General features: G+C 44.6%; 2 protein-coding genes across 9 annotated transcripts in view; one reads left to right on the top strand and one right to left on the bottom strand.

Annotated features, from left to right (window-relative positions):
• LOC138979471 (cylicin-2-like) overlaps positions 1-17,604 on the bottom strand; it is a 29,091-nt gene extending 11,487 nt beyond the window's left edge. Inside the window, exons 1-2 of the mRNA XM_070352189.1 lie at positions 17,538-17,604; positions 16,211-16,335 (exon numbers count right to left, since the gene is read on the bottom strand). Of these exons, the coding sequence (XP_070208290.1) occupies positions 16,211-16,335; positions 17,538-17,604 (192 nt within the window). The remainder of the gene's footprint in view (positions 1-16,210; positions 16,336-17,537) is intronic.
• Positions 1-20,864, top strand: part of LOC138979783 (potassium voltage-gated channel protein Shaw-like) — a 170,139-nt gene that overhangs the window by 13,898 nt on the left and 135,377 nt on the right. For all 8 annotated transcript variants that reach the window (XM_070352523.1, XM_070352522.1, XM_070352521.1 and 5 more), the window contains exon 2: positions 18,625-19,306. The gene's annotated coding sequence lies outside the window, so the exon portion shown is untranslated. The remainder of the gene's footprint in view (positions 1-18,624; positions 19,307-20,864) is intronic.

The following is a 20,864-nucleotide window of genomic DNA, read 5'->3' as shown; positions in this document are numbered from 1 at the left end:
ATCAAATATTAGAAGTTATTAACGCTCAATTTCAGCGCCAAATCATGAAAGTAATTAGAAACTGATCTAGAAAGCACATCTCTCCGATAGATCAAAATGGCGTCATCAACTCTGACGCGTGACCGGTCGGACATCGCCCGGGACCAAATCAGCGGCAAAATGTACATATACATGCAAACATCATAGCATCAAATGAAACACAAGAATAAAGCATAAGGAATGAATAAAGCATTTAGTTACTTACAGATTCTCCTCAGTGAGCGCACTTGAAACCTAAACACAAAACTGCTGCTGACGCTAGTCGCGAAACACAAGAGCACGAATTCAAAACCGATTACAAACGTCGCGCCAAACTACACGCTAGACCGGGTCACGACAACCCAATAGGAGCACCGCACAGCTCACTATCACAAATCGCATTGTCTGTTCTAGTTAAAATTAATATTAAAAGTCCTACGGTTTTGAGCCATTAAGGACTTGAGTGTTTGTCCGCTTTCAGAAAGAGGAAAGAAAGAAACAAAAAATAAGGAGAGGAGGGCAGGGGGTGGGGTTGAGTTGATAATGCTCTGTGGAATTTGTTAAAATGAAAAGTAGTTAAGATGTTTCTTGGTAAGAATTATAAGTCTGTATTCTATATCTTGAATAACGGGCTTGTAATATTATTTTTTTTTAATTTCAAATCGAGTTAAAAAGTGGAACCTTTCAGGATCACCAATAAAACCAAATAGATGAGCAAGTAAGAGGAACACGAACAATAAATCTCAAAACTTTTTACAAATAAAAGGATTAAGATGTAAGCCACGAAGGCCGTGGTAATAAAAACAATATGTACAGTTTGGCGACTAGTGGGCCTTGGGTGAGGATATGTTGTCTAGAAGGTAGTCGCTGGAATCAGGAGGGATGGCGGGAGCCACTCGACCTCAAACTGAAACACGCTGATGTGATAATCTGGGCTTAGTTATACCCACAGCCCCATGTCCGAGTCCCTGACCAGTCGGCATTGTCTGCTCTACTGTAATGCTCGCTCTTTTAACGACAGTGGTCACTTCCGATTCCCTGTGGCGATAGGCCAATAGGAAGGCTACCCTGTGTAAGCCAACGGGGGGTGTTCTACTTAAAATGCCTGCCCAATGAAAGGGATCGTTAAAGATGCAGAGAGCCCTGTGTCACACACCGGAAATATTACGAGCAGTTACACTAGCTAAAGGGTGAAGAGGGCCCTGTCTGCAGTGCACACCGGATAAGGCTCATTAGATTACAAGCAGTGTCAAAGCTGATACATAATAGTAGCTAAAAGGGGCCGGGAAAGTTATGGGATCTTACCACCTAGATTAGAAATGAATCCGGTCAAGAGTCTACCCTACGATAGTAAACACACAATAAAGTACAATGCACAAAGACAACCAGGTATTATTTAGTCACTCCTTAGGCACTGATGGTTAGAGGTTACTCTGCTGCTTCTCACCATTTTAAATTAGGGATTTCCTAGCACAAAGGGCAATATTTAAAGGTAAACCCAATGTAACTAGCACACTTTATATTTTTCTCACAATGTTGTCACTTTTAAACCTTTTAACGGGTGGTCCTGAGTTTTATCTTTTTCTTAACGAAACTAAAATTGAATTGAAAATCCATGTTTTTAATGGTCCTTCCCCTAGGAAGTCAACGCATATAAAGGAAAAAATATGAATATTTCTCTTACAAGGATCTTATCGTATATTTCTTATTGCCCCACCCCCCCTCCCTTATTCACGGAGAGCGGGGCCGGGGTCCTATCACGGTCGGGCTTGCTTGGTCTTGCCCTTTTCTTTCCCTCCCTTTCTTCTTTTAGCGTATCATCAACTCATGTCCCTAAAAGGAATATTTCCTGTGAGGACGTTAAGGACCCCCTTTTATTATAACCAGCACACACACACCGGGATAGCTATAGACAGGGGAGGCAACTGGGTCGGGCAGGAGATAACACACACAAAGAGACGGGGTACGCCACTTGGCTACATATATTTTTTCAGAAGTATTTTTACGAAGTGTATCTAAAAGTTTTGACCAAGACAGATTATTATCAATGGCTATTCCCAAGACTTTATGGTTATCAACTTCAGTTACATCTTGATTTTGTATTTGTAGAAAAATTAAGAGAGAGAGTGTGTGAGAGAGAGAGAGAGAGAGAGAGAGAGAGAGAGAGAGAGAGAGAGAGAGAGAGAGAGAGAGAGAGAGAGAGAGAGAGAGAGAGAGAGAGAGAGAGAGAGCCCTGATCGATATCGTAATTATTAATGAGTTTCTCTTCAGCGAATGACAATATTTACGCATGTCTTTGCACCTCAATGAAAATTCAACGCAGAGAGCCTTTTAATTAAAAACGAACAAAAAGACCCTAAAAATGACCAGCTATTTAGAACCACCAAACACAAGTGACACCTTTGTAAGCTAGCACCAGGGGCGACAAAAAGGAGCAACAAATCAATAATCCTTGTTTGATATATCCAACACGAACGAAGCGAGGTAGAAAGATACTTAGTTAGACCTCATTGTGCCGGGCTCACAAAGGGGGGTAAGCGCCATGGAAACAGAGCATGAGTAGCGGGCCCTGGGGAGGTCGTGGACAAGCAATGGGACAGCCACGGAGTGTGAAGCACATGAATAGTTCATCAGGCAGCAACAACGTACCTCGTGCGTTCAGCGAGCGACAAGCGAGGCTGCATGAACACCATCAGCAAACATCCAGGCGATACACAGCACACTTTGTCACTCGGGTTCCGCAGCGTTTGGCTTCGGGCGCTCGGTGATACAATATTTATGGCGGATTGTGAGACAGAGAGAGCCTAATATGTAAGCTTCAGACCGAGGGATATGATTATAATAATGGTGGTGTGGCCGCAGGATTATTACCCGTATAGAGTGTAGAATATTTATCTCTGAAAATGTGAGGAGACAGTATTTGCGCTAGCGTTTTTGTTACATTTAGTCAAGTTTTGACTAAATGTTTTAACATAGAGGGGGAATCGAGACGAGGGTCATGGTGTGTGTGTCTGTCTGTCTGTGTGTGTGTGTGTGTGTGTGTGTGTGTGTGTGTGTGAGTGTGTGTGTGTGTGTCTGTCTGTGTGTGTGTGTAGAGCGATTCAGACTAAACTACTGGACCGATCTTTATGAAATTTGACATGAGAGTGCCTGGGAATGATATCCCCGGACGTTTTTTTTATATTTTTTTCGATAAATACCTTTGATGACGTCATATACGGCTTTTTGTAAAAGTTGAGGCGGCACTGTCACACCCTAATTTTTCAATCAAATTGATTGAAATTTTGGCAAAGCAATCTTCGACGAAGGCCGGACTTTGGTATTGCATTTCAGCTTGGTGGCTTAAAAAAAAATTAATGAATTTTGTCATTAAAAATTGGAAACTTGTCATTAAAATTACTTTTTTATTAAACGATCCAAAAACAATTTCATCTTATTCTTCGTCATTTTTTGATTCCCAAAACATATGCATATGTTATATTTGAATTACAAACAAGCTCTGAAAATTAAAAATATGAAAATTATGATTAAAATTAATTTTTCGAAATCGATTTAAAAACAATTTCATCTGATTGCTTATCGGTCCCTGATTAAAAAAACATATAGATAAGATATGTTTGGATTAAAAACAAACTCAGTACGCCAAAAAGAATAGAGATACAGAAAAGCGTGTTATCCTGCTCAGCGCGACCATTACCGCACAATTCTGGCTTGTCGATTTCACTGCCTTTGCCACGAGCGGTGGACTGACGAAACTACGAGTATGTTGCGGTCTAGGTGAAAAAATGCAGTGCGTTCAGTTTCATTCTGTGAGTTCGACAGCTTGACTAAATGTTGTTATTTCGCCTTACGCGACTTGTTGTCTATCTTAATCTAATTGCAAGTTTTGTGTAAAAACTTTGTCTCTGAAAAATATGGGAGCATGGCTTCAAATAAGTAAGGGAAGTAAGCGCTAGAATTAGAGGCTGTAAGCAAGAGCTTTGTTAAGCTATAAGATACCGTAAGACTATAAGATGCACCGAATGAACAGGCAACTTTATTTTCCTCTGTACACAGAATGTATGAACATCAAACTGTGTGCTTTGTATAGAATCTTTGTCCCAGAAACTGTGTTAAAGTAGGTCGTACGTCTGAGTGGTTAAAGTATCTGTTTAAGTTAGCTTTGGCGAGACACACTGTTGACTCGACACCAACACAAAATAGAACTTCTGTGTTTGAAACTTCGTGACTGAGCCCAGTGTCTCAGTTTAAATAATCAAACTGTCCAACACACAGTTTCTATCGGCTTCATGGATGAGTTGTTCTCTGGCCTCTGAAAGGGTCACATAGTGTTCACTCCTACTTCTGCTTTGAGGATATCTTCATGAAGTATTTATGGCACTTGATATTTATGCTTCTGGTGAATTTCAATAATTGCATTAAATGAGAAACAGAAGCAAACAAACGGGGGAAAAAAACAACAACAACCCGAAACAAACATACAAACAAACAAACAATCAAACAAACAAACAGACCAAAAAAACACACACAAACAAACAAACAAACAAACAAACAAACAAACAAGTAGACAAATAAGCGATCTGTCTAAGACCAAGAACATTGTTCTGAGAATATGACTCTTGCAGAAAAAAACTATCTCAGACCAAGGACATTGTCCCTTCAGTGTTATAAGAATTGGGCTCTTTTAACAAAACCTCTCTCTTAGACCAAGAACATTGACGCTTCAGATCCTTGTTCTCAAAATTGGACTCTATCAGTTTCACCTTTCTCTTAGACCGATAACAGTCACTATGTGGACCTCTCTCTTAGACCGATAACAGTCACTATGTGAACCTCTCTCTTTGTGCTCTTGTTTTTCTAATTTCATCTTGTTCACGATGCTGTCTCCCTTGTCAAAGACACTGGTTCAGTAAAGTCCACAGGCACTTTCTTTGTGTCTATTTAGTTTGTGCCGGCACCGGATGAGGCGAAACCCCAGGCCAACATAGCTGCTTGTTTATTTACGATGCGCAACAATGGCTTGTTCCAAAAGAACTGAGTTTGTCCTTGTGAAAAGCTTCGTCTATGGCGTCATGGTGACTGGTGTTTTGGATGTCTTACATTTACACACCATCGTGATCTTTTCTTTTTCTTCTTCTTTTTGTGTGTTGTGGGGAGGAGGAGGGTGGGGCAGAGGAAAGGGGGAGTTTAATTTATCTCCTTCGTAGAAGAATGAAGTAAACGCTCATCCGTTGTGATCTAATAAACTTAGCCAAACCAATCGGAGTCATTGTTGAAATACAGCGATTTTGTCATGATACCCTTCAAAATTGATGCAAAAACGCCCGATTTGGACCGCACATGCAATCGACACCTGCATCAGCATGACAAGCATAGCACACGAAATACGCAAGCTAGCTGAACAAAACAACGTGTTCCGTCTGGGTAGACAATTGATTTGTCTTTCTTTTCGTATGGAACAGTTGCAAATTGTTGCTATTGTGATTTTTCGTCGATTTTTAATTGGTCCCTTCCGTTTTTGTTCGGTCGATTTTGAGGGTACCCTCATTTGAGCGGCGGTCACGTGATCCCTATAAAAGAAATCTTTCATCCAAAAGGTTACCCAGATAGTCAAGTGAACGGCATAGAAGGTGTAAATGAAATTACACGGGAATTAATGCTTTAATTTGGGTGCACAATTTGTCGCAATAATGTTTTGGCTTAGTTTATATCGACGCCTGGTACAGGAAAAGGGCAAAGCGAAGCGACACTGCCACAACACCACACGACACGACACGACACGATACGACACGACACGATACGACACGACACGATACGACACGACATGACACAACATAACACGACACGACACGACACGACACGACACAAGATGACATAACACGACACAACATGACTCAACATAACACGACACGACACGACACGACACAAGATGACATAACACGACACAACATGACACAACACGACAAGACACAATACGACACGACACAAGACAAGACAAGACAAGACAAGACAAGACAAGACAAGAGGACACAACACAACACGACACAACACGACACGACACGACACGACACGACACGACACGACACGACACGACACGACACGACACGACACGACACGACACGACACGACACGACACGACACGACACGACACGACACAACACAACACAACACAACACGACACGACACGACACGACACGACACGACTAAACACGACACGACACAACACAACACAACACAACACAATACGACATTACACTACGCTATACAACAAACGCACATCACAGCAAAACACAGCACAATACGACATTACACTACGCTATGCAACAAACGCACATCACAGCAAAACACAACACAATACGACATTACACTACGCTATACAACAAACGCACATCACAGCAAAACACAGCACAATACGACATTACACTACGCTATACAACAAACGCACATCACAGCAAAACACAGCACAATACGACATTACACTACGCTATACAACAAACGCACATCACAGCAAAACACAACACAATACGACATTACACTACGCTATACAACAAACGCACATCACAGCAAAACACAACACAATACGACATTACACTACGCTATACAACAAACGCACATCACAGCAAAACACAGCACCAGATCCACACAACACTTTGTCAAACGCGTAATGAGTTGAACAGTTCTGTCAGGCTTTTGATTTTAGGTATGCGTCGAAGTGGAAGGACGTTCTTATTCCGTGTTAAAACCTGGACACATCTCTGATGATTAACAGGTCGTTAATGCGAGAAAAAAGCCTTTCTGAAAAGATAGAACACATAATGATTAAAAAAATCATCTAAAAAAACAAACAAACAACAAAATGTTTGCAATCCCACATTGTTAGTCCTGTTTTCAAGGTACCCTTACGAACGTGAGTTATACCTTCCTTCTCTTCTTAGTTTTGATTGATTCGTTTGGAAGGCGATGGGGTAGGGATGTTGAGAGAGGGAAAGTTATTTTTGGTTTACTGCTTCATGTTAAAAGCCTTGCCAAAGCAGATGTAATAAAAATTGTGGGAGCCTTTGAGTTGGTGTAATTTACTCGGCATCGTCTTTCACACCTTACTACCCCCCCCCCCCCCCCCCCCCCCCCCTTCCCCATTGCCACCCCTGTTGCAAAATAAACAGTTTTTGATGGCCGCAGGAGCAGTCATCTATTGGAATGCATTCGGAGAGGTGACATGTCTCGTTTTGTTACCGTTCTCACGAGATCAGTTACAGTTTTCTCTCTCTCTCTCTCTCTCTCTCTCTCTCTCTCTCTCTCTCTCTCTCTCTCTCTCTCTCTCTCTCTCTCTCTCTCTCTCTCTCTCTCTCTCTCTCTCTCTCTCTCTCTCTCTCTCTCTCTCTGGAACTCCTTCCCCCAACAGATAAGAAATGCAACTTAAGTGAAAATGTTTAAGAGACAGTCACGTTCACACATCATTCGTAAATAAATGTCTTGTTTGATTGTTATTTTGTTAAACATTTTGTACTGGTGTTAACGGATGTGTAGCTGATCGGAGCAACTTTATTCCCAAATGAAAGGTATAACTATGTCAACGTAATTTTGTAATTTTTGAGTTCTTTTTATGTAATTCCTTAAATGCACATTGTGTTGCATTCCATACAATGTATTTCTGTATTTTATATGATTGAATTTATATTTTTCATGTGCGTCTGTCTTTATGTGTTGTATAAAGGACAGGTTGGAAGAATAGGCTTTGCCTAAAACCTTTATCCTTTTGTAATAAAGTTCTGAGTCTGAGTCTGAGTCTCTCTCTCTCTGTATGTATGTCTTTGTCTGTGTCTCCCTCTGAGTCTCTCCGCTTCTGTCTTTCTATGTCTGTCTCTGTCTATGTGTGTCTCTCTCTCTCTCGCTCTCGCTCTCTCTCTCTCTCTCTCTCTCTCTCTCTCTCTCTCTCTCTCTCTCTCTCTCTCTCTCTCTCTCTCTCATCCGACTCCTGGCACACAGGTCAAAGCAGAGGTTAACTTAAGTGCACGTTTACCTAGCAGTAGGGGGGTGATTCGGGTCAGAAGTGGGGTAAAGCACTTTGGTCTTCAGTCTTTGGGTTATAGCTTTCAGTGGAGAAGATGCCAACATGAAATTGCACTATGCTCTACTATTTATTGTCCTTGTCTATCGGACACGAAGAAGGGAAGCTACAATCGCCCCAGGCCATATATACTCTTTGTTTCCTGAGCCTGGACCATTGAGACGGTTACCTCATAGATCTGTTCATTCTTCAGTTTGTCGGTGTCAAAAGTTATACCCCCATTCCACACAACCGTTCTTTGTCCCGTTCCCGTACCAACCAAGGACTGCTGCCACAACAATGGAACGCTGCGCAAACGGCCGTTTTTTGGCATCTTTCAGCAGCGTCTGACCATAGTGGCAGCCGTCCTTGGTCGGTAAGGGAACGGGACCTAGAACGGATGTGTGGAATGCGGGTATGACAACTCAGTGTGTGAGAGCGCTACCGTTGCGTTACCTTTGTTTTAAGTTCCTTTAACGATCCAAGCGTTCCGTTACCGATGGGTTGAGGTTCCATTACCGTTCATTCTGATCGGGAGGGGAACGGCTAAAAATTTGAACATGCAGCCCAAACTCAGCCGTCCCTACCCAGGGGCGGACGAGAGGGGGGGGGGGGGGGGGGGTGTTTCTGGGGTTTCCGGAAACCCCCCCCCCCAGCCAAAAAATAAATTTTTGTTTTTGTTTTTTTGTTGTATTAATCAGTGACAAAATCTGCTGACTGAAACTGGTAATGATCATCCTCAGAATGCACCAGATTGCACCATTTTGCATCCTTTTTTTCAAAATTTTCCGGGGGTGGCATGCGGACCCCCCTAGCAAGCTAGGCGCTTCGCGCCGTCGGCTCGGCGCTTCGCGCCTTCAAACCCATATCTTCACAATATACTTTTGGAACCCCCCCCCCCATAAAATGAACTGATCCGCCCCTGCTACCGACCCTACTGTTCAAAGCAGTTTCGTTAACGATCAGTTACGTTCATTGCGGTTCTGTCCCGATCCCTCCCGTGCCCGCACCGTTCCTTGGTCGGTACGGGAACGGGGACCTAGAACGGTTGTGTGGAAAGGGGGTATAAGACTCGACTACTTGGCTTATGGTGGAGACAGCTGGAAGATCTCTGGATATAATTGAAGAGGAGTAGTCTTCCTTTTAGAAAATGTGTACTCTGCCTTGCAGTGTTTATCACCCTTCGCTGCTTTGCGTAAATCAGATAATTTACAAGGTCTCAAAATAACACGCGGTATGGTTTTGTCTCGGCCAACCACGACTGACTACGACCGAGATTGAGGACCGTCACAAGTCTCGCACAAGTTATCGCTACCGTGGGTTGGCTGGTCAAATCTCGTCATGGTTTTGATGATAAGTGTCATAATGACGTGTTTAAAAAAGAAAAGTAGAATTATGACGTCACATATCTTTCTATCTTTAGCCAGAACACATGACATTGATTTTGGAGACGTTTTCGTTTTGGATTGTTTTCAGTGGTTACCAGCGTTTTCTTTCCATGGATATTTCACATGATCTGCAACGTGGAAATGTGTGTCTTAAATCAGCACTGAGAAGAGAAAGACAATGTCACCATTGTTCGATACACTGACTACTATTACGATCCACTGTGTCGGGGTTTACGGGAAGATCACATGTTTCTTTTTCTACAAACAAGGTAGGAACATTCACACGGCTCGTAAGTAGGGCATCAGCCGGGCCTTGTTTATCAAACACAAACTCCAAACTGAGTATCTCCCCTCCCTTCCGAAGAACCGCCAATCGAATTTGTACACCTCGTATTCCACTGATGGGGTCAAATTCGTGATGAAAAAGGGTAGCTTTTGCTTACAAAATCGCTTCATCGAAAAATCCTTGTTTCAGACCCACGAAACGTAACTACTACTCATTTTGGAGTGAATCAAACAATGGGGGGCACAACATCAGCAGCGTTTTATCACGAGTTTGATCATTTGCAAGAAACCAGTATTCTTTTTTCTCTCTCTCAAAATAACTTTACCTCTTGGTTTTGGCGGGGAAGCACTCAGTCTGGGGTTTAGGCCTATCTTATTTATTTATTTATTTATTTATTAAGGAGATTTCTATAGCGCATAACTAAAAGCACTATGCGCTTTACAATATCACTAGGTATAAGCACACGCAAACATACTCTGATTAAATAGAACTTAGCCTAACAAGACATACTAAGAACACTAAACATTTGAGTTCATACAAAAATAGAGAATTAAATTAAATACTGGACAAACGATTAAAATAAGCTTAAGGCCTACACCGACTACAATGGACTATTTCAAATACAAAAATTTAGTTAACTATAAAAGGCAGTGCATAAAACTCCATAATCCTAAGAAGGTCGAACAAATAAAAAACATAAAAGACTATTTAACTATAATTACTTCGTAAAAGATAATAAACATGGAATACAAAGCTGTATTTTTTTACAACAAATCTAAAAAGATTTTCATGCCATATTGCACAACACATTTTGACACACACCCAACCTCACACAAGCACACATACACACTTACACAAGGAGGTAAAAGACGGCCGCATGTGGAAAATGTTAATGCTTTCGTTTGTTTAGAATTGCTACCCTCCTTACTTGTCTGCTGTTTCTAATGAGACATGCAGGTGGAATTATAGCGTTTAAAATAGAGCACGCTGAGACAAATAAATGTATACAGTCGAACCTGTCTATAACGGCCACTGAACGGCTAAATGGCGGTCCGCCCTAAAGTGCTAATTGTTATAGACAGGCGGTCGCTTGGGAAAGGTGGACAGTACAGAAAAAACGCACCTCGACGGGGATCCTTTGGGGTGGTCGTAATGGGAGTGTGGTTGTTATCAAGAGGTGGCCACAAAGACAGGTTCGACTGTGTTATCTGGAGGCACCAGACACGGAGGTAAAACTGACCACATGCATAATGTGGTATGACAACTGAAGCTGATGATTGTGAAAGTCCAAAACTTGTGTACACTAGAACCAGTAGAATGGTTTGAATTATATCTCGGTTTTTGTGGCAGCTGTTAGGATAAAGAGACGAACAGCATTTCATTACCCAGAGGCGCCAGTTACCGAAATAAAATGTACCGTAATGTGATACGACACATACCCAAAACACAACATCCTGACCGCTTCCAGTGCATGCTGGGATTTTTTTTAATGAAATAATTTTGTAGAATGACACCAGTGTCCACGAAGAAATGAATTGACAAAGCATTCCCACTGTGCACACAAAGCATTCCCACTGTGCACACAAAGCATTCCCACTGTGCACACAAAGCATTCCCACTGTGCACACAAAGCAGCCTGGCTGTTGGTTGTGTGTGTGTGCCCAAGTGGCGGGATCACCTTGTCCTTGTCCCACGCCTGGCAAGGTCTCTCCTGTTGAGCCAAGCTGCTTTATCACGAGCAGGATTGTGCCTTTAACACTGAAAGTGGTGGTGCAGTTGGCAAGGAAAAGTTAAAAGCATGATGTAATCCTCTGAAGACGAGAAATACCGATCACCAAAAGGCGCAGGCCGTGGCAGCAATTAAGAATACCGGGGGTGGATATTTAGCCATTAAGAACACCAGTTGCTGCCAATTTGCGCAGCCCTAATGAAATCAAAAGAAGTGGGTTTTCTTCCCTGCGGAAACTGATTGCCGTTAATGATGTTCTCGCTGCGAATAACTCACTTTCTCGCCAGTTTCCCCCCATCGCTTTGAGGAAGCTTTAGAAACCGGCAACGACGATAAAAACAAAACAACGTGTATGTTGCCAGTTTTGTTTAAATAGCGCAGTACTGTTTACCTCGTCTACAGCTGTTGTTGCTTATTCATTCTTTGTTTTTGTTCGGTCGGAAAGACGAATAGCCTGCTGACTGCTTTGAAATCGATTTTTCTTCTTTTTTTCTTTTTTTTGTTGCGCAAGGTTTGAACCAATATTTTTTTTCGTTGTCAGCCGAGTTTTGGGTCGATATTGTCATTCATATATTCATGCATTTGTCTGTAAGTCTGTTAGGGGTAGGGATAATGAGATTGTTCGGTCGGGGTTAAAGTTTGCCTTCTGGCACCTTTGCGTCCTCTTAATCCTCCCCTCCCCCCTCCCTCCCCCTTACCCCCGCACAGAAAAATGAGAGAGAGAGAGAGAGAGAGAGAGAGTGTGTGTGTGTCAGTGTGTGTGTGTGTGTGTGAGAGAGAGAGAGAGAGACAGAGAGAGAAAGAGAGAGAGAGAGAGAGAGAGAAAGACCGAGAGGGAGAGTGTGTATGTGTGTGTGTGTGTGTGTGTGTGTGTGTGTGTGTGTGTGTGAGAGAGAGAGAGAGAGATAGTGTGTGTGTGTGTGAGAGAGAGAGATAGAGAGAGAAAGAGCGAGAGGGAGAGAGAGTGTGTGTGTGTGTGTGTGTGTGTGAGAGAGAGAGAGAGAGAGTGTGTGTGTGTGTGTGTGTGTGTGTGTGTGTGTGTGTGAGTGAGTGAGAGAGAGAGAGAGAGAGAGACAGAAAGAGAGGGAAAGAGTGTGTGTGTGTGTGAGAGAGAGAGAGAGAATTGAATTGAATTGAATTGAACTTTATTTTACAAGGATTTAGATTTAAGGCTATTTAAGAGAGAGAGAGAGAGAGAGAGAGAGAGAGAGAGAGAGAGAGAGAGAGAGAAGGAGAGAGAGAGAGAGAGTGTGTGTGTGTGTGTGTGTGTGTGTTTGTGTGTGTGTGTGAGAGAGAGAGAGAGAGAGAGAGAGAGAGAGAGAGAGAGAGAGAGAGAGAGAGAGAGAGAGAGAGAGAGAGAGAGAGGGAATTGAATTGAATTGAACTTTATTTAACAAGGATTAACATTTAAGGCCACGCCTTTTCTTACAATCTGTCCTTGGGACGCACAGACACACAATGATAAAATTGAAAAATTAAAAAGTTAAAAAGTTTACCAACAAAAGGAGGTCAGAAAACTTCAGCACGTGATGATAGAGATGACGATGATGATGATGATGATGATGATGATGATGAGGCATGAAGAGCATACATATGAGGTTATTCATAAAATAAAATGCACGCTATGCAAGTAACTATAAGTACAAGCTGGTAGCAATCGAACATGTAGCAATAGTACAACAAAAATATGTTCAGAATATACAATGCACAGCATATCTTTGGCGTAATACTAAGTGTGGAAAATCAAAACGCGTTAAACTACTCAGACATTAAGTGTTTTTTGACACATTTTTGACTCACATGCGAAGCAAAAGTGAGTCTATGTACTCACCCGAGTCGTCCGTCCGTCCGTCCGGCCGGCCGGCCGTCCGGCCGGCCGTCCGGCCGTCCGGCCGTCCGGCCGTCCGGAAAACTTTAACGTTGGATATTTCTTGGACACTATTCAGTCTATCAGTACCAAATTTGGCAAGATGGTGTATGATGACAAGGCCCCAAAAAACATACATAGCATCTTGACCTTGCTTCAAGGTCAAGGTCGCAGGGGCCATAAATGTTGTCTAAAAAACAGCTATTTTTCACATTTTTCACATTTTCTCTGTAGTTTTTGAGATTGAATACCTCACCTATATATGATATATAGGGCAAAGTAAGCCCCATCTTTTGATACCAGTTTGGTTTACCTTGCTTCAAGGTCAAGGTCACAGGAGCTCTTCAAAGTTGGATTGTATACATATTTTGAAGTGACCTTGACCCTGAACTATGGAAGATAACTGTTTCAAACTTAAAAATTATGTGGGGCACATGTTATGCTTTCATCATGAGACACATTTGGTCACATATGATCAAGGTCAAGGTCACTTTGACCCTTATGAAATGTGACCAAAATAAGGTAGTGAACCACTAAAAGTGACCATATCTCATGGTAGAAAGAGCCAATAAGCACCATTGTACTTCCTATGTCTTGAATTAACAGCTTTGTGTTGCATGACCTTGGATGACCTTGACCTTGGGTCAAGGTCACATGTATTTTGGTAGGAAAAATGTGTAAAGCAGTTCTTAGTGTATGATGTCATTGCTAGGTTTAGGTCAAGCATGTGAGTCGTATGGGCTTTGCCCTTCTTGTTTAAAACTTTTTAATGACTTTAAGTGCTTAAAGGATGATGGAAGTGAATTCCAAACTGATGTACCCGTAAAAGCAAGACTGGTCTTATAAAGGTCAATTCGTGGAATCGGTGGGATCAAGTGTGAGAGAGAGAGAGAGAGAGAGAGAGAGAGAGAGAGAGAGAGAGAGAGAGAGAGAGAGAGAGAGAGAGAGAGAGAGAGAGAGAGAGAGAGAGAGAGAGAGAGAGAGAGAGAGAGAGAGTGAGTTAGTTTCAGCAAACGTAAAACCAACTAAAGGTCATAATATATTAAACTTATTATGAAGAGAAATAGTCTTGAAACCGTCCATAAATGTCAATCGTCAGAACGCAAACGCAGCACGGAATGCATTACTTCCACCTAAAAAGTCATCAGATACGTATGTATAGGTCCTTGAAAAGCGAAGTTGGCCAGTGAACGCTTCTGATTACCCCAAACATCGATTTTGACTGCGCTTGGCCTGGTAACAGCTGAGCGTTTCTGATCCATCTCGTCAAAATGCAAATAATTAATAGATGGCTGATCGTATTTTTCCATCGTTTCAATCCTGGCCGGCGGTCGGCCGTGTCAGTGAGTGGAATGTTCTGGAGGAAGTCTTCCGACCAGTTAATGCACCAATCTGGACGATCTTGAGGGGTTAGAGAGTTCAAGCTCATGACGACAGCGTGCCGGTGTCACGATTTCATCTTTCGCCTGTGTACATATTTCCCCCTCGACATATATATACTCAAGACTGAAATGTTGTTTCCTGGTAAAATTAAGAAGTGAAATTATTTATGGACGAAAAGCATGTCAGTTTCTTGCATGTGAAGAAAATTGGTGGTACAATTTAATAGATTTCACCCCCAAAATCGAATTCTTCGAAAACGTGTACTGAGTGGTTACGTCCCTTGAGTAAGAAGGAAAACATTTTAGGATGAATCAAATTTCTAAGTTAAATAAAACAAATTGGTTGGACAAATTTGGCCCCATGAATGTAAGGTACACAAGGTCGCTCATCAGTACTATCGAAGGGTTGTTTTTTTTTGGTTCAGTGTAGAGTTTATACTAGATCAACGAGGCCGAGAAGCGAAATATCAACACGGCGAAAGATGAAAACGTCACACCGGGCCCGTGAGGTTGTCATCAGCTGACGGATCGACCCGCGCTGGGGAGAGCTAGTTCTCTTCGTGAGTCGCGGGGCCGTGATTTGGTGGGCGGGCGGGCGGTCCCCAGCTAGCTGAGCTAGCCTTGCAACAACACACACCGGTGTTTATCGAGTTGTATTGATGCTACATCCACGGGCCTGACGTTAGCCAGTCAATAAAGCTAATGAAGCGGCACAGGGGGATAATTGATGGGGTCTCCACACAGTGCTTGCAAACACTCTTTTCTTCTTCTCTGCCCTCCATCTTTGGAGCTAGTATAGTAAGGCTCGTTTCCATAACAGGCGTGTCACTGGTGGGTGGTTTGGGTAGCTGCATGCAAGGTCTGGCACCACCGCGTACGGCGCACAGGCTAGTGCCAATCGAAGAGAGCTTCTTGTCACTGGCTGACACCATAGGGCCTGGTAGAGTACGAGAATAATGCTTGGTTCCAGCGAACAAGAATAATGCTTGATTCCAGCGATCAGAGATAATTCTGGATTCCAGCGATCAGTGATACTGTTAAATTCCTGAACTTTCCTCTGACACTGATGGCTGTGTCAACCAGCTAGGCTTACCGGCCACCGTCGCCTCCATGTTATTTATGATGCTAGTAATTTAGGGCCGGGCTGCGTGGTTGCTTTTCACCACGGGTTTGTCCTGAGTTGTTAGGGTGTTCGGAATCCCCCTCCCCCACCCCATAGCGAGCTCTGATCCTTTACTCTGACACTGATGCTGTGTCAACCAGCTAGACTTACCGGCGACTACTGTCGCCCTGTTGTTATTTATGAAGCTGGCAATTTTAGGAGCATGCTGCATGGTTGCTTTTCAGCAGCGGTTTGTGCTGAAATGTCAGGATGTACGGATCAAATTCTCCATTCCCTCCCCCACCTCACCAAGGTCAACTACCTCCCACCCACTCCTGAGCTTTCTGTTGTGCCTTTTTTAAATACATGTGTAATTTCTTCTCTTCAATACATCACCATCATCATCATCATCATCATCATCATCATCATCATCATCATCATCATCATCATCATCATCATCATCATCATCATCATCATCATCATCATCATCATCATCATCATCATCATCATCATCGTCTGAAGCATGTGTATAGTAGTGTTTGTGTCTCAATTTTACTTTCTTTAGCATGTCTGTTCAACTTTCAAGTAACATTTGATTTTGGGGGTCTTTTTGTATGTGTGTGTGTGTGTGTGTGTGTGTGTGTGTGTGTGTGTGTGTGTGTGTGTGTTTGTTCGTTTCAGGGACAGATTGTAAGAAAATCCTCCCCAAAAAAGCCCAACCTTAAATCTTCATCCTTGTCAAATAAAGTTCAGTTCAGTTCCTTCCTCTGACACTAATTCTGTTTCTATCCGAACGGCTTTACTCGCTCTGGTGTGACCGTACCAAGTGTTACTCGCTCTGGTATGACCGTACCGAGTGTTACTCGCTCTGGTATGACCGTACCGAGTGTTACTCGCTCTGGTATGACCGTACCAAGTGTTACTCGCTCTGGTATGACCGTACTGAGTGTTACTCGCTCTGGTATGACCGTACCGAGTGTTACTCGCTCTGGTATGACCGTACCAAGTCTTACTCGCTCTGGTATGACCGTACCAAGTGTTACTCGCTCTGGTGTGACCGTACCAAGTGTTACTCGCTCTGGTGTGACCGTACCAAGTGTTACTTGCTCTGGTATGACTGTACCGAGTGTTACTCGCTCTGGTATGACCGTACCAAGTGTTACTCGCTCTGGTATGACCGTACCAAGTGTTACTCGCTCTGGTATGACCGTACCAAGTGTTACTCGCTCTGGTATGACCGTACCAAGTGTTACTCGCTCTGGTATGACCGTACCGAGTGTTACTCGCTCTGGTATGACCGTACCGAGTGTTACTCGCTCTGGTATGACCGTACCAAGTGTTACTCGCTCTGGTATGACCGTACCGAGTGTTACTCGCTCTGGTATGACCGTACCAAGTGTTACTCGCTCTGGTATGACCGTACCAAGTGTTACTCGCTCTGGTGTGACCGTACCAAGTGGTACTCGTGAAGACGATCAGGCTCGTTTCGTTTCAGGGGGTGGTGCGGAGTTGTAAGGATGAACTGGACCCCACCACTCCCCCCCCCACCCCCCGGTTCAACCACCTCCGACCTTTAATTCTGATCCTGTGTCAACCCGCCAGGCTTGCCGACTACTTTTGCCCTGCTTTTATTTATGAAGCTTGCAATGTAAAGAGCAGGCAGGTTATCTTTCAGCGGCCGGTGCTGAATTGTGAGCGTATACGAAATTCCTGCCCACCCCTTCCCTGGTCAACCACCACATCCACACCCACCCCTGTCCTGAGTTTTCCTCCGATACCTACCATGCTTACCGGCAACTGTCGCGTGGTAATCTTGTACCAAGTGTTTATGAAGCTGGGGCATTTTATGACCAGGCCGGTTGCTTTGGCAGAGGCCGAACCTGAATTGTCAGGCTTTTCGGAGCCAAACCACCGCCTCCACCCCCCCCCCCCCCCGCCCCACACACATTCCCCCATCCCCCCAATCTCCCCCCCCCCTTTCCCCTCGTCTCCGTGTGTCACGCAAGCGGTCCCTCCAGGGGGTAAGGCGGAAAAGTTTACCGCTGTGACCTCATTAGGTGGTGGTCGCAACGAGTCGCTCGTGCCGAGACTGAGAGAGAGGAGACCAGACAGCCCTGTCTCTGACACAGCGTGTGACGGACAGGACAGCGGCTGTGACGTCGCCAGGGTAGAGTAGAGTAAGAAGCGCTGTTTGGATGGAGAAAGACCTCATCCTTTGCCGCCTCCGTCAGCACTCTCGCTCGCTTGTCTCTGTCCCACGGCGGACATTGTCTGTGGCTCGTCCTCGATCAGTACTTCTTCAACGTAGGGTCCTGGAGAGGGAGCAGGAAGGCAGTGGAAGGGGGCGTCAGGGCAGTGGGATGGGGATGTGGGGGGGGGGGGGGAGCAGTGGGGAGGGGGGGGGGGTGGGGGTCCTGTGTTGAGAGGTTGTAGTAGTTGTAGACTGTGGGGATTGTGGGGAAATATCACCAGCGTCTTCAGGGCTGCTACCTTGTAGTTTTTTCTGATCTGTCTGTCTATTTGTCTGTCTGTCTGTCTGTCTGTCTTTCTGTCTGTCTGTCTGTCTGCCTGCCTGTCTGTCTGTCTGTCTCTGTCTGTCTCTGTCTGTCTGTGTCTCAGTGTCGCGCTCTCTCTCTCTCTCTCTGTCTCTCTCTCTCTGTCTCACTGTCTCTCTGTCTCTGTCTCTCTCTGTCTCTCAGTCTCTGTCTCTCTGTCTGTCTCTCTCCCTCCCTCTCTCTCTCTCTCTGTCTCTCTATCTCCGTACACTGACAAGCTCTACAACCTCTCTCCCCCTGTATGTTGCAGTAATGGACCAGGCCAGCTGATCAGCACGCAGTCAGTCACGCCTTCACCCCTCCCCCTGTTCTGCAATAATGGACGGACCCGGTCGAGACGATCAATAGACTGGGAAGCAAGGCTAGCGGCAGCAGCAGCAGCAGCAGCAACACCAACAGCGGCACACACAGCAGCGGAGCTACAACAGCCCCGTAACACAGAGGGATAGGAAGCAAGAAGAGGTGCTTGTGTGCTGCGCAGCGCAGGAATAGAACTCACTACAAGAGACGGAACTGTCGGAGCCACGGGTTGTGGTGGTGGTAGTGGGGCTGTGCTGCAAAAAGCAAGCAAGCAGAGCCTGGAGTACATACGTTCACTGCTACAGCGAAGTTGTGAGTCCTGGTGTCGTCGACTGCGGTGGTGGTGGTGGTCGTCGTTGTCGTCAGTGGTGGTGGTAGTGGTGGTCGTCGTCGTGGGATTCTCTCTCGTCGCCTCCTCTACACCCCTTTGCTTCTTCTTCCTCCCCCCTGTCCCACCTTCCCCCAGTCCCTCCTCCTTGCTTTGAAGGCTGAGCGGACGCAGGAAAGCTGTCAACACAGGAAAGCCGGGGGCTCCTTGACACCTGGCCTACTATCGTACCTTACACCGTACCTTGCCTTACCTTACCCCCCGCAGCGCCGCGGTGCCAGAGTCGTCTAGAACTCTTTCTCAGGTAAGTGGCTGCTTCACCTGCACTTTCTCACAGCCCGTTTCCGCGCCGGCTCTAAGATTTGCCGCCTTGACGTTTTCTTCTAGAGATCAGTCTGTGTGTCTCGTGCCGTCAGTGTGTCGGTTATGCCACTTGTATGTTCTTGTCTAAGGTGCTTGTTGCATGCTCTTTCTTCACTCTGTTTCTGTCTTCGTCTCAGTCTCTGTCTCTGTGTGTGTTTGTGTGTCTGCCTGTCTGCTCTGTCTGTCTCGGTCGGGTCGGTCGGTCGGTCTGTCTGTCTGTCTGTCTGTCTGTCTGACTCTCTCTCTCTTTGACTTGAATGTTCATTCTCAAAAATAAGCACCATCATCTTCACACGTGTACTCTAGGAATGGAATCTTGCTACCTTTCTTTCTCTGTATTTTGTGTTGTCTCTGACTGCCTTATCTTCCTCTTCGATTCCGTCTCTGCTTCCTTTTTACTTGGTCTCTGCCTCTGTCTCTCGCACTCTATTTTCTCCTATCCCCCCTCTCTCTCCCCTCCCCTCTCGCTATTTCATCCGCTCTCTGTCTCTGTATTTGTCTCTCTCTGTCCTCCTCTCTCTGTGTCCATCTCTGTCTGTCTGTATGTCTGATTGTCTCTATCGTTCTCTCTCTCTCTCTCTTCCTCCCCCTTCTTCTCATCCGCCCCCTCCACGCCTTTCTCTCTCTTTCTCTCTGAGTCTCTCTATCTCCCTTTCTCTCTCGCTCTCCGACGAGCTCTCTCTCTCTCTGAGTCTCTCTCTCTCTCTCTCTCTCTCTCTCTCTCCCTCCCTCTCTCCCTCCCTCCCTTCCCCCCTCTCTCTCTCAGTGTCGCCTCTGTGTCTGTTGCCATGCGGAGATCATCACTATAGGCACCGTCTCTTACTGACACAATTCCATCCCGCGTTCAGCCGGTGATAGATTTTATGCTAAGTGCAACGCTCTTATGATCCGCGGTTCACATCGCCAGAGTTTATGTATGGTTGGCAGTCTGTGACTCATCATCGCGTCTCTTTTCGTTATTATCATTGTCCTAGATAGGTTGTCATTGCTTATTCAAATAGTCGACTTCACTCCACATAATTCTAGACTTCATTAATTTCATTTCCATTTCATTTCCTTATATTTTCGTTCTACTGCTTGGAAATTCATTGTCCTTAGGTTGTCATTGCTTATTCAAATAGTCGACTTCACTCCACATAATTCTAGACTTCATTAATTTCATTTCCGTTTAATTTCCTTATGTTTTCGTTCGTTCTACTGCTTGGAAATTCGGGTCGCTTCCTCTCAGTGGAAACTGAGCTATCAGCAACAAGAGTCGCGCTTCCCCAGGTGTGTGCGTGATCAGTTATAATCAGCCACCTGTACTTCTGGTAGTATGTCCGAGGTCTTTTACGTGCCACAGCGGTGACACGGGGATTGGACATGGATACCGTCTCCAAGTCATCACATGCATAAGCTAACCTGTGTCCGTCCAGGCGTGGATTCGAACCAGTGAACTGAGGATCAAAAGTGCAGTGCTCCGCCAACTGAGCTACAACACCCCACTTAGCTGTTTACTG

Source organism: Littorina saxatilis, linkage group LG11, assembly GCF_037325665.1.
Source record: "Littorina saxatilis isolate snail1 linkage group LG11, US_GU_Lsax_2.0, whole genome shotgun sequence".
In the NCBI taxonomy this organism is placed as follows: domain Eukaryota; kingdom Metazoa; phylum Mollusca; class Gastropoda; order Littorinimorpha; family Littorinidae; genus Littorina; species Littorina saxatilis.
The sequence above is the reverse complement of the archived record's forward strand: the minus strand, read 5'-3'. Positions and strand labels throughout refer to the sequence as shown.